A 13,524-nucleotide genomic window follows, 5' to 3' on the forward strand; every position below is an offset into this window, starting at 1 on the left:
TTAGGATATTACATCCTTCAGGGATATTATCGGGGAGAGGAGTATTATGTTGGGGAATGTCACGAAAGGGGTTTTAATCCTTAGAGAAAATCAATTAATGAATCGTTTCATTTTGTTTTACCCGTAGGTTGCTCGAAGAACGAGAAGTGATCGTCTACTGCGACATGCACGGTCACAGTCGTAAACATAATGTGTTCATCTACGGTTGCGAGAATCGTAAAAACTGCGACCAGCGACTTCACGAACGCGTCTTCCCGGTCATGTTGCATAAAAACTCACCGGAAAAGGTACGATGAGTCCTACGTCTGGACATGCCGGGTTCCCTATGACTCCTTGATTCCTTAGCAATTTCTTCTAAACAGAAAATGCTTTTAAAGGTGCTTGAAACTCCTTTAATTTGAACAAAATGTCCAATACTCCTTTAAAGCTCCTTCAATTTTGAGAAGTAGGCAATTAGAAATTTTTGTAGTTGTACGGTAAACTACGCCTAAATCGGTACAGTTAGGACCTGGACTTTTTCTCTATCCTTAATTCAGGTATTGAAAAAACCAGGGACCAGTTGCTCAAAAGTTTGTTAATGATAACAGGTGGATGATTCACCAAGAATCTTAGTGTCTGGGTTACACTAGGATCGTAGAGCGACGGAGATCACTGGTGTAGACAACCACTGCCAGTGCTGGGTGAAGTGGATAAATACCATAGCAGCAATGATCTTCAATTTATCACTATGCCAACGATCCACTGGTTAACTCTAACCAACTTTTGAGCAACTGGCCCCTGGTCGAACAAATACTGAGTTCAAGCAGTTAAGGGGTGATAAAAGTCAATATGTGGATGTTGATGATTCGTGTTTGTTTCCAGTTCGTGTACGACTATTGTAAATTCAAAGTTCAGAAAAGCAAAGAAGGAACCGGACGAGTTGTCATCTGGAATATGGGTATAATGAACAGTTATACTATGGAGGTAGGTTCTATAGCTGATTCAGAAAGTTAACTATCGGTTTGATGAGTAAACGCTACGGAAATAGGGTCTCCAGCATAATTATTAGAGCTGCGCTATAATAGAAAATTTGATTACTATTATCATTATTATCATCACTTCGAAAACACTCTCAAAAGATCGTCTTTCAATGATAACAATGGGCACTGCCTTCTTCATTGCGACCGAATCCATCTTTATTCTTTTAAAAAAACTTAAATGATTAACCGTGCTGATGAAACTCATTTGTTATCGAGGGGTGACTTATAGACTGGTATTACCTTTAACCGACGGGCTAACTCAATTCATTATCAATTGAGTCAGCCCCAGGGTTAAAGGTAATGCCAGTTTGTAAAATGGGCTCCAGAATTATATAGATTGATTTGAAAAATATATAAATATATATAACTACCCCTTGCTTAATTTTTGCCGATAGCTTGAAAATTACTTAGTTCGAAAACGCTGTCTCAGCCATCGTAGTTCCTCTTAGCGCTCAACATTTTAATGAAAAGTGATTATGTTTCGCAGGCCACGTTTGCCGGATCGGAGTTCGGGAATCTGAAAGGTTATCATTTCACGTCGGCCGATTTCGAACTGATGGGTTTCCACTTCTGCGACACGCTGCTCGACTACTGCGACCCCGATAAAACGAAGGTAATGTCGAACAAAGTAGAAAAAAAATAACAAATGGGAGTGAGGGGGATTATTCAAACTGAGGTGGAACTGGGTCCATGTTGTCCGTTCTTTAACTAATGTCTTGCTTTCTTCATGTTTTCTCATTACTGCCTCTCTGTACACGTGTAAAATCATCTAAAATCGCCGATTTCATCGAATGGTTTGTACATTTCCTTCAGGCATTCCTTTAGTTAGTCGTGGGTTCATTTGATTCGACTGCGGACCCAGTTCCAAAGGTTTAATCATCCCCGGTGCATGGACCATAGTTGTTTGTCAGATTTTGATTGAAATCTTTAGAAATGAAGTCATTGTTACGGAACTGGGTTCTGGTATACCAATATCATACTATTGGGGGGCTTCCTTGCGTTGTTGACCCATTCCCTTGTAGAGATGCGAACCAGAAGGCATCATAAGAGAGACTCTACCATGGTGCAATCCCCTGCCCTAGTGTATGCATTATAGAGGCAGTAATTTATACCATGGTAGAGTCTCATAGAAGATCTAAGAGACCATATTCATTTCAAATAACTCTTTTACTGTGATAATGGTAAAATCTATTTGTGTCTGGGATCGATTTTTCGAAGATATTTCTCTTCATCGAAGGGAAAAGAGACTCCATTTTATGAACTAAATCAATTTTAACAATGTTTCCATGCCTACCATTTGAAATTGCTTTCAAATCATAGAAATTATGGGAACATGGGGAACATATTGTTAAAAATTCAAATGTGGCTGATCTTTTCTCTTTTAATCATGAGAAAAAGGAGACTTTTTAGCAATACTTCAATACAGTGTAAAATGGATATAAAAACAATGGTTTATTTAGACTGCACAGTTTCACTGGTCGTATTAATACCAAATTGAGTAATGTGTTCAAAAGATTGAGAGAAAAATCTCCAAAAAAATCAATCTGAGACAAAAACATATAGACTTTAGTTTGTTAGAATTTTGATTAAATGTTTACGCTTTCAATCGAAGCTTCTACAAACACACGGTTAACAAGTTTTATCTTTTTTCTTTGAACAGTGTACCAACGTTCTGCTGGAATTGGAAGAGAAGTTGAGAAAGGAAATAGTGGAGAAACTCGAGAAACAGGGACAAGATGTCACTCTGGAGGACGTACATCTCAGCGATGATTACGGATCTGAAGTCGAATCCAGGTCAGTTTTTCCCTCATGTAGTTCAGATGATTACCTATACAATAGATAGATTTCCCCGTGGCTCGGACCTTTTATTACAAATTTTTCCGCGGGATATTGACCCGTCATCAGGGACCTTCGTGTCAACACATGGAAAAATCACGGAAAACTCAGAGGATGATTCGTACATTGATGAAAAGTGGCCACGTCGCAGTATACAAATACGATGCGCAATACTGAAGTCTTACTTAGACATTAAAGTATCGAAAAAATGATAGCCAATATAGAACCGGTGTTTGTATGTTTACAGTGATAGCGGTGGCTCGGACAGTTCAGTATCAGACGGACTACCTGTACATCTACAATACATGAACGATCAGGTATAATCCGAATAGATCATTTCAATATGATCGATACAAACTTAGTACCGCAATTTTTTTAATTTAGGCGTTACTGTAAATGTAAAATCCTACATTTGTTTAAAGACTAAAAAGTTTATTTGATTACTAGAAATATTTTGGGTAGTTTCTGCCACCCTTCTTCAGTCCAAAATCCAAAATGTTTAAACTGAAGAAGGGTGATGGTAGCAACCACCCGAAATATTTCTAGTGTTTTAAGTAAAGCTTTCGACAATATTTTGGGATTTTACATTTACAGTTTCAATACGTATATCGTGATCTTACTGATTCGTTAGACGTTACTATCGGAGACCAGTACGGTATTACTACGTTCTCGTTCTATCATCCAAAATAGGTCGCGAAAAAGAAGAAGAAACTGAAATCGAAGAAAGAACGCGACAGTCAACGAAACGCTCAAAAAGACGATAAACCGAAGCTTCCGCCGCACAGTCAATGTAAACATCCAACTACGTCACCTACTGCTCTAAAGGTAAATCATACACACACAGTAACGCTCATTGCGACGATCCCAAAATATCAATTTAAACAACTGTTATTGATTTTTTCCTGCATTTTAGGAGTGGAATCCTTCCACTCGTCTTTAGTGTTTATTCGAAACATTATTTTCAAATAAACTCTGAAGATGGATGGAAGGATTCCACCCCGAAATATTGTGGGTTTCTCTCAATGATGTTCATCAAGTCTCAAGTATTTACGACAGTAACACTCGTTGGTGGACATTTTATGTTGAGCACTAAGTTCTACCCGACAAAACACCGCATTTCTTTTCCGTCTACTTTTCAGCCTCATATGCGCTTTTCGAATAATTCCGGCAAACGTTCGCGGTCGAAGAACGGCGCCGACGCTTCGACGAATCCTACGTACGTCGTCAATAATCCGCAGGATTTGTTGAAACCGACCGACGATCCTAAACAGGTATGGAAGAAATATCGGAAGAAGATGTCTTTTTATTTGAATAGAAATATGAAACATGTTACTCAAAGTCTAGGTCTTTCCCCCCTTGATAACTGATGAATTCAAACAGAAATGTGGAAGGTGTTACCGATGCCTTACCCCCCTTGATTTCTTACTTCACATGTAGAGAAATGTGAAACTAAAGGGGTCTTACCCCCTTCATTAATGATGTATTTTAGGTACTTTTTAATTCCTATACCATGTTACTGATGTTGTATATAAAAGCATTTTTCTGCAAAGTCTGTATAAATCTGTGTATCTAAACATTATTTCAGTCGCGTCATTCGGCGCCGTCAAAAATAGTCAGTTTTAATCTGAAATACTCGGACATCGCGTGTACCCGCGTGTCCTATCAGGTAAACTCATCGTCGCTATCCGCTCCACACGATTCGTACTACTAGAATTTTTCAAATTTTCTTCCCGGCACTTTTTATATCGATGGTGGTTGATTGTATTTAAGCTTTGCGCTCTTTCACCCTGCGTGGCTTTGGGTAGGTAATGAATATATAGATTGATAAATCCCGAGCCTTACGACTGCCTCGAATTGCACCTGTTTTTCATTCGATAGATAGATGAATATAGATGAATAGCTAGTTAGAATATCATCTAGATAGTATAGTATACATATAGCCGGGCGAAGGTTGCGCAATCTTGTAATCTGGTTCGAATTATCGAAAAATAATTTAGACACGATTTTGCTCACAAATCATTCTAAATTTTGCATAATTACATTGTATGATTACTTTAAGACCCATTACGACAGCTGTGAGTTGAATTTGACCCTAGCGAGTTGTTGTAATTGGAAATGAACTGGTTTCAGCTCTTAAGGTACATATTCAACTCACAACTGACGAACTGGGTCTTGTCCAATACAGATTGTATGAGAAAACAACTGATTTGAAGAATGTTGATTTTATATAGAGGTTTTTCAGATTTTAGAAGATGCTTTGATCAGTTTTTTTCCTATATTTCATACATAATTGTTTCATAAATTTGATTTTCATATCTTTCGATTGTACCTCTTTGTAACATTTCATCGCAAATTATTTTGTTAGATTTTATAGTTATGTAGAGTGGAAATGTTCTAGGATGTATGATTCTGTGTCTCGCATGTTTGAATCGGGTAGAATTCTATCAGAATCCAAACCCATTTTCAATTTTCGTATTGAATCATGTTGTATTTCAAAAACTTTTACTTACCATAGCTAAACCTGTTTGCATTCTATCAGACCTGAACACCACAATAAAGTTTTATTATATGTATCATGGGTGGATCTCAGAAAATTAGAATACAGGGGGTCTCAACAAAAAGGAAGGGCATTCCTCAGATAATGCATGTCAAAGGCCACGAGCCAGGTTTCACCATCAGTGTTAGAATTTTTTGAAGAAATCCATCCCAAAAGACACCATTTCTGAGAGGATGAGTCAAAATCATACATTTTAATGATCTCTGTCTTGACAAAAAGGGCAACCTCGATGGGACAACAGAGTCGCGGACCCCCAAAACCACTCCCTAGTTCTGCGCCTTATAAATATAGAATTTCTTTTGATAATGCCAATTCGAAATGCTTAATTTCAGAAAGAATATCTGGAAGCGTTGACGAATGCTCTGTTGAAGAGCGGAGTAATGATGCCGACCGACGCGCCGACCGGTAAGATAGAGTTAGACAATTCTCGTAAATAATCCTACAAGTACAATCGTTTTCCCTTTACCCTGATGATAGAATTTACACTTGTCAACTGAAGACCCCCTGCATGATCCTAATGATGAAAATGCATGGATAAATTTTGCACGAGCATGAAATCGAACTGTTTGATCGTTCACAATGCACCTTATCATTTTCCAAACCACCCAGAACCTTGTTTGTGATCCCGAATAAAATCAAATTTTAGAGATTCTGATATTTGGAAAAGCGGCAACATTTTGTGTACATATTCTGGGTACATCCTTTATGAACGGCCCCTTTCCTGTAATATCACTGGTTGAGTGTGTTTTGGTGCCAGTTGTTCAAAGTTGGTTAGAGTTAACCTGAGGATAGTTTACATAGTGACAATTGAAAGTTCATTATGACTGCAGTGAACTGATATAAATCTCAGCGTAGAGTTAACGAATAAAAATCCACAGTTAGATCTGTTGAAAACAGTTTTTCTACAGATCTAACTGTGAGTTTTTATTCGTTGAAAGTTCATTGTTACTACATGGTATTTATCCGCCAGTTATCTTTAAACAACTGTCGAGCAACTGCAGCCCCTGAACGATAACTTTGTCACCTTCGTTTCGTTCTCTTCACAAACAGACGTTCCGCATTTTCGTTATTCACTCGCCACAAAAACCACGTCCTCCACATTTCCTGTCAACCTCGACAATCTGTGTCCGATCCACGCGGAGCAGACGCTGGCGGCGCAGTTCGTCAGTCAGTTACAAGAACTGCAGGATCGCAACGACAACGATATACGCGACGACTCGTTTTCAGGTAAAATCCTCGCGCAACTTCTTTTTACTAACCGTTTGTTTCGTTTGCCGCGATATGAAAACCGACAATCGAAAACAGTGTCTCTTGGATGCTTTGAATCAGTTTTGAAATTCAATCGAAGACTCCTCAGTATATGTATGAAATATTCACAGTTAGTTCTTTTCGATTGTCGGTGTTTTCCACTGCTAATGCTTTGGCTGCTTTTGATTCTACTTCTAAATGGTAATGTTGAGCTGTCCATTTTACTTCTAACTTCACACTTTGCCACCATAGTCAATTATTCATCTCTATCCATCAGTTGCACAGATAAAATGCTGTGAGATGAGGGATGTACGTAAGACCCATCTATGCCCAACTGAAGACTCATCTTTAAGCATATATGAAAATCGCGCAAAATAAAGATTCAACATCTAAAATCTCTTTTCTGGACATTTCGGAAAATGTTCTTCCCATTTTCGGAGATTTATTCAGAATGAAATTAATTTAAGATTAATTAAGATTAAATCTCTGAAAATGGAAAAAAGAAATCGTTCGAAAACGTCAGGAAAAAGATTTTATTTGTTGAATCCTTGTGTACTGTGGTATTTTCATATGCACTTCATAGACTGTGTCTGGTTTCAATTGGTTTCGACTAATCTTTAGGACTTACGATTATCTTCGGTGAGTTCTGAGTAGAGTAGTCAACAATAGATTTGAATTTGGAGAATATTTTGTTTAGTTTTAAGTAATTTCATTTTTCAAGTATTACAAATCTTGAAATTGAAAACCTACCCGTAGCTACTGATTTACGCTTTGTTTTATCCGCTTTTGTTGCCGCTTACAGTTTGTTTTTTCTTTTGTTTTTTTTTCTTTTTGTTTTTTTCGTTACTTTAGAATCGCCCTCGTCTCGTAGCCTCGGTGAGTTTGCAATTAAAACTAACATCTCACCGTTTCTAAATCCGGAGACCTCGTCGTCGTCGTCATTGTTGCGTAAACTACCGGCGAAAAAACGAAGAAATTCAAACTTGAGCAACAAGAAAAAGGTCGCGACGACGAAATCGCAGGTCGTATCGAATAAGAAATTGAAAGCTAAGTCAAACGGTATTAAAACGCGGTCGGATAGTATCGTTGCGGCTTCGAAAAAGCTTGCGGCTTCCGGGAAAAATGTTTCAAAAGATAACACTAACGTAGAATGGACTCCAGAGGTTGGTAGAATCTGCCACGTTTCTACGTCGGGTCCGTCTACCGCGACAGCGTCGAATAATACCGACAAGAAGAAACGAAAAAACAAGAAAAGTCGATTCCCGAATATTTTCGAGTCGAGAATCGAAAAGTTCGGCGAAATGAAGAGATTGTTGACCGGTTTACGGCTGGCGTCGCGTAGGAATACGGTGTTCGCGGAGCCCGAGCAACCGGTGGAAGAAGTCGATGCAAAGAATTCCGAGCGACGAGATGATGAGAATCCATTGTCCAAAATAAAAAATCAAACTGAGGAATTTGTTAGTAACGATGTCATCTTATGTGAGAGCGATGATCGAAATGTAGTTGACAATTCAGCGGTAAATGAAAGTGAATCAGTCGTGACTAGTCGACTAGGAGTTGGTAAAGCTGGTGAAGCTGGTAAAGCTGGTGATGCTGGCGAAACTGGTGAAACTGGTGAAGCTGGCAAAGCTGGTAAAGCTGGTAAAGCCGGTAAAGCTGGCGAAGCTGGTGAAGCTGTTGAAGGTGATGACGCTGGTAAAGCTGGTGAAGCTGGTAAAGCCGGTAAAGCTGGCGAAGCTGGTGAAGCTGTTGAAGGTGATGACGCTGGTATAGCTGGTAAAGCTGGTGAAGCTGGTGAAGCTGGTGAAGGTGATGAAGCTGATGAAGCGTTAAGGTTGAATTATTCACCGGAAAAAAACCGCTGCGATCTGAAATACGACCATTCACGCGGTAGCGAGGGTAACGTCATCGAGACGACGCGTAGCGCGTCATCTGTAGAAATTGATGAGGAAGGTAGTTATACCACTGATAGTAGTGACGCACACACACACACGACTGATGGTTGATTCTGCTGCGCAATATATCTTTCCTATCGCACGTTCGTAATCTGTAAATGTCACCGTAATCCGTAACAGTCACTCGTAATATGTAACGGTTTCCGTGGTTGGGTTTTCACAGACGACTGATCGTCTAATTCAGTTGAAGAACGACTGTAAGACGTTTCAACTCAAATGCAATGAGCCTTTTGTTTTTTTCAATTACAATTGAATCAAAACATTAACATCTGCAGGGGACGGGACTTGTGCAGGTCCACAAAATCTTTTTGAGTTCCTGTTACCATTTTGTGCAAGAGTACATATAGTAATACCGGTATTGCCTTTTGGACATCAGAGTGCCCTTTTAGGTCACGGCAAATCCTTCGCAATTCATAGCCTCTCAATCCACCCCTGCAAGTTCTTACAGTTTTTCTTCAATTGCGGGTTTTATTCGTCTCTCTGGTGTTCATTTTCTACTTTGAATTTCGTTTTCTCGGTCTCGTTCTTCGTTGACATTTCGGTGCTTGAATCTATTATGTATGAATTGAACTGGAAGTGTTCCATGAATTAGAATTAGAAACGTTTTTAATCAATTTTAATGAGCAACTTCCCTGGTGTGAATACGCATTCTTTTTGTCAAGAAATGATTAATTCCAAATGATGTTGGCGCCGACTCGGGTGTCGAATAAAAATGTGAAAATTACATAAAGTGACGTTAATTGCGTGTTTTTATTTCCAGTGACTGTGACGGAAGATGCGAATTCGCGAGCGGGCCCCGTTCGTTACAAGTTGATCACTCGTCGCGCGGGCGCCGCGGCCAATCGGGCCGCGTCTCAGAGTTTGAGCGTACAGCCGTCAAATCGGGTGATGCTGGAGCACGCCGTCGCCAAGCAGCAGCAATACCCAGACGCGATGGATATCGTCTATAAAAAGGTAGGATATATCATGAAGCGGTGTGGTTGTGGGCGAGTGGTTAGAGCGTTCGACGAAGCCAGGTCGTTGGTTCGAACGTAATGTCCCTGGGCAAGTTGTCTCTTGAAGGAGGTGCCACTTTTCTTAAAATGCTAATGAGAATGTAACGTCTCCTCAAAGTGCCGGTGAACCCGAAGTCAAATTCTTTAAAGATAATAGTTCAAAACTACAGAGAAAATATCACTGAATTCATGACCGTAGCCCCTCGGGCAAGACGCCCATCATCGTAGTCCTGGAGTAAATGGATACCTGGCCTGATAGATCACTCCTGAGTGCTTGTAGCTGCTCAGATGTTTTTCTCCTCCAGGAGAAATGACTGATACATTGTTAGAGATCGAGTTGCTGAGGGTAGTAATACCTATTCAATAGAAAAATCAGCGGATGTTGAACATCGTATCACAGCTGAAAAGGGCGCTTCGATATCATCATTATCATCATTGTTGTCATCATAATTTTTATATTTTTATATTCACATGGCTTATAGACTTATGAATTACTACCACAAAATGGTTGAAATGAAATTGATTGCTAACCGATCATCGTTTTTTGAAAATATTCTGATTGTTAGGAAAGCAACAAGGTGAAATTGAAACCGTTAAAGGAATCGTTGAACGAACATGTTGTCGATTCCGATCTCAGTTCCGAAATGGTAAAAAATGTTGTTATCTATAATGGCAGGGTTCATAGCAGTCCGTGAATGTCCTTAACAGTTTTGAAATGCGAATGGGTCAATACAACACCTTGAATATCATTGAATGGGCTCCAAATTCCTTGAACCATTGGTCATTGAATGGCATCAGTCATTAGTTATCAGCCGCAGATCCAAGATAGAAGTTCACTGTAACAGCTCTTCAAACTTCTACTGATTATAAGAATGCCTGGAATTTTCCTATATTAAGCATGACGATTATATATAAGTCATGGAATCGAAGTCGAAAAAAGTCTGTGAATGTCGTTAAATGAGCTTAGTCTTGGACACTATGAACCCTGCTATCGAAGCTTGCATCGTCTAGCTATAGCTCTGTGTATGTTATGAATTGAAACTGTCTTCATACACAAATTTAAAAGATTAGAAACAAAATCTATACGAAAATCGATTCGTTCAAAAAGATACAACGTTTTGGACTCGGTAGAGATCATCAATACATTGGTCTCTCAGTATCCTCTGCGACAGGTTTTAGAGGGGCGCCCATCCCCTTTCATTTTTACATCCACCCCTATGAAAATCAGCCACACCTTGTCAAATATCTGTTGCACATATATTCTATCAATGTTGATAATTGCTTTGAAATATATTGAGCTAATGTCACCAATAGAAGATTACACCAAAATTAAGCTTTTCTGTATTTTTCGGGGGGATCAAAAGTCTTGATACTTCAGCTGCCACAATGTCATGATGCCCTTAACAATGAATGCAGCAAAATCCCAGCATACTGAGAACGATGTCTCTGGTGAGAGTCCTAAACGTGTCTTGATTTGTTATTCAAATTCACGAATAGATTTATATTTTTACTCTTTCAAATTTGTACAGCGAGTTTCAATGCTATTATCTATTAGTCCATGTTTGAGTGTACGCGATCTATTCTACTATTCTATGTAAATTATATATCTAGCTGGATATACAGCAGTGCTATTCTTAATACACTCATCTGATATTATCTACTACATGTACATATTATATAGGCCTGAGCTGACTACTGATTTTTCAATGCTTCGCGCTGTTTCTCAAATCCTCCCACTTCCTTCTCTCTTTTCTCACTCAATTTCCCCCTCTATCCCGTCGTTATGATTATCTATACCATTTTTGGTGCCCTATTCAGTGTTAGATACTGGTTCTGCTCTAAGGCACCTACAAAGTAGATTTACATACAATCTACTAGAGGTAATGAAAGTTTTTTGACCCCGAAAAAACCTTTACAATAATGTGTATATACATTGATACCTAGTCTATGTGTTAAGGAGTTCTGTGTGAGTCAATGTGCACTACATCATCAATATTGGTGTTTCAAAATAATAATAACTAGTATTGTGAATTGTGGCATTTATTCTTTAATTGAATATATTTCATAATTTCATGTTTGAAAAGTTGAATAATCATTTTTGAGTGGATGTGCACTACGCCATCAATATATTTCATTATTTGTCGACAATTTTAAGCGATACGTGGGTTATTTATCAAGGCGTCGATAAACTTTCAAGTTATATCTCTCTCCGTCCCCTCTCTAACAACTGTCGTTGCAATGTGACATCTTACGCTGCGTGAAGGGAGAGAAAATTGCTCATTAATTGATGGATGAACCACATATATGATAACTTTCTTACTGCCCGTGCGTGCGTAATGTAATGTATATATTTATAAACCATGTACGTCAAATGATATATATCTATCATATTCTCGTACAGATTCTATGTATCCGAGAATCTAGCGAAAGTATATATTCTTATGACGTTTGCAGTTAACATACTGGCTCAGTGTTTCTTTCATGGGTATTCATAGTTGCTGTCACACTATCCTCGGGAACGATTATGATGATAATGCCATCTTTCGTGTTATTGAAATTGATGAAAGTCTATCGTTGTTTTGTTGATATTTTGTGGCCTTCGAAGTTTGACTCAAAATTGCGGCTTTCAGTTTTACAAGTGTGTTTTCATCTAATTGAAAATACGAATTAATCCCTTTCAATGCGGACTTATACCCGAAAGTGCTGGAGAACTTGAAAATTAAAAAAAATTCCACCCCTGTGTGTTGAATAACAGGCATACCACTATAGTGTGTCTACACCGTGGTGCGGTGTATCGTTAGCTGCTATTATTTCAATATGGTGCTTCCATCTTTCAATAGAGATAAAAATTAATTACTACTTATGTCAATACACTGCAATGCGGTGTACTAGCAAAGTCCATCACCAATTTATACACCGCACTGCAGTGTAGAGGCGCTGAAAGGGTAAATTGCCGATACCAAACATTTGGGTTGAAATTAAGTTTTCACAGAACCGACTGATTAATTTTTTTTATTTCGTTTTACCCAGGACCCGCGTTACTGCGGCGACGACGACGACGGAGGCGGCAGTAGCCCGTTGAAGCAGCATCCACCGCCCTTCGATCAACTGCTCGAACGCGAAAAATCGCACGACTACGTGAAAGTTTCCAGGGGTAAAACTTCGCAGAAAATTTACTTAAAAAAGGGGTTTAGATACAACACCTTGTTTGATTCAATTTGATGAACATTTTTGTTCAGTTCGTTGTTTATTTTTTTCGTTGTAGAGAAATCGTCGACGCAGTTCCATCGGCCGCGAGTTCCGTCGGCTACTGCCACCTATATTTCGACCCCGACGGCGCAGGTGGGCTCGGAGATCGGTGACCAGTTCAATGACAATAGAGGTGAACGTAACCATTTGGAAAACGCGAATCCCGGTACGAAATTTACAGTAAACATCACCTCCGGTGAACTGGGAATGCCATGCAGGGTAGCCACGTACCTGGTAGCTGGGAAATTTAATAGTAAAGCTAAAAATCAGGGAAACATCAGGGAAGCGACGATTAGATCGCGCGTAAAACATCAAACAGTTTCCGTCTATGTCTTACCTATTTGATTGTGTTAATTGATTAAATTCTCAGCAGATGAAGTCAAGGAAAACAACGTGCATGTCTGGGTATAGTGAGGGGCAAAAGTCAAATAAAAGTGGCCACACTGTGGGAATGTTGGACAGGGTGGCCACCTACCTGAAGATCGGGGAATAGTCAGGAACATTTGTTGAGATTTGTTAGATCACGTGACTGCGTTAATGGATTGGATTCTTAGCACATCGAGTCAGGGGAAAGAACGTGCCTGGAAAACTATGTCCGGGGAAAAAGCAAACAAAATCAAAGTGGCCACGCTTAGTTAAGGATCGAAACAACAATGAATACAAAT

At 39.2% G+C, this 13,524-nt stretch overlaps 1 protein-coding gene across 1 annotated transcript in view; it reads left to right on the forward strand.

Moving 5' to 3' along the window:
- LOC141912655 (uncharacterized) overlaps positions 1 to 13,524 on the forward strand; it is a 36,548-nt gene that overhangs the window by 15,685 nt on the left and 7,339 nt on the right. The window contains exons 16-29 of the mRNA XM_074803980.1: positions 128 to 287; positions 862 to 963; positions 1,507 to 1,632; positions 2,680 to 2,813; positions 3,103 to 3,172; positions 3,546 to 3,680; positions 3,995 to 4,126; positions 4,441 to 4,521; positions 5,745 to 5,817; positions 6,463 to 6,639; positions 9,376 to 9,569; positions 10,177 to 10,257; positions 12,641 to 12,764; positions 12,876 to 13,025. Of these exons, the coding sequence (XP_074660081.1) occupies positions 128 to 287; positions 862 to 963; positions 1,507 to 1,632; positions 2,680 to 2,813; positions 3,103 to 3,172; positions 3,546 to 3,680; positions 3,995 to 4,126; positions 4,441 to 4,521; positions 5,745 to 5,817; positions 6,463 to 6,639; positions 9,376 to 9,569; positions 10,177 to 10,257; positions 12,641 to 12,764; positions 12,876 to 13,025 (1,739 nt within the window). The remainder of the gene's footprint in view (positions 1 to 127; positions 288 to 861; positions 964 to 1,506; positions 1,633 to 2,679; positions 2,814 to 3,102; positions 3,173 to 3,545; positions 3,681 to 3,994; positions 4,127 to 4,440; positions 4,522 to 5,744; positions 5,818 to 6,462; positions 6,640 to 9,375; positions 9,570 to 10,176; positions 10,258 to 12,640; positions 12,765 to 12,875; positions 13,026 to 13,524) is intronic.

The sequence above is a fragment of the Tubulanus polymorphus genome, chromosome 11 (assembly GCF_964204645.1).
Source record: "Tubulanus polymorphus chromosome 11, tnTubPoly1.2, whole genome shotgun sequence".
Classification (NCBI taxonomy): domain Eukaryota; kingdom Metazoa; phylum Nemertea; class Palaeonemertea; order Tubulaniformes; family Tubulanidae; genus Tubulanus; species Tubulanus polymorphus.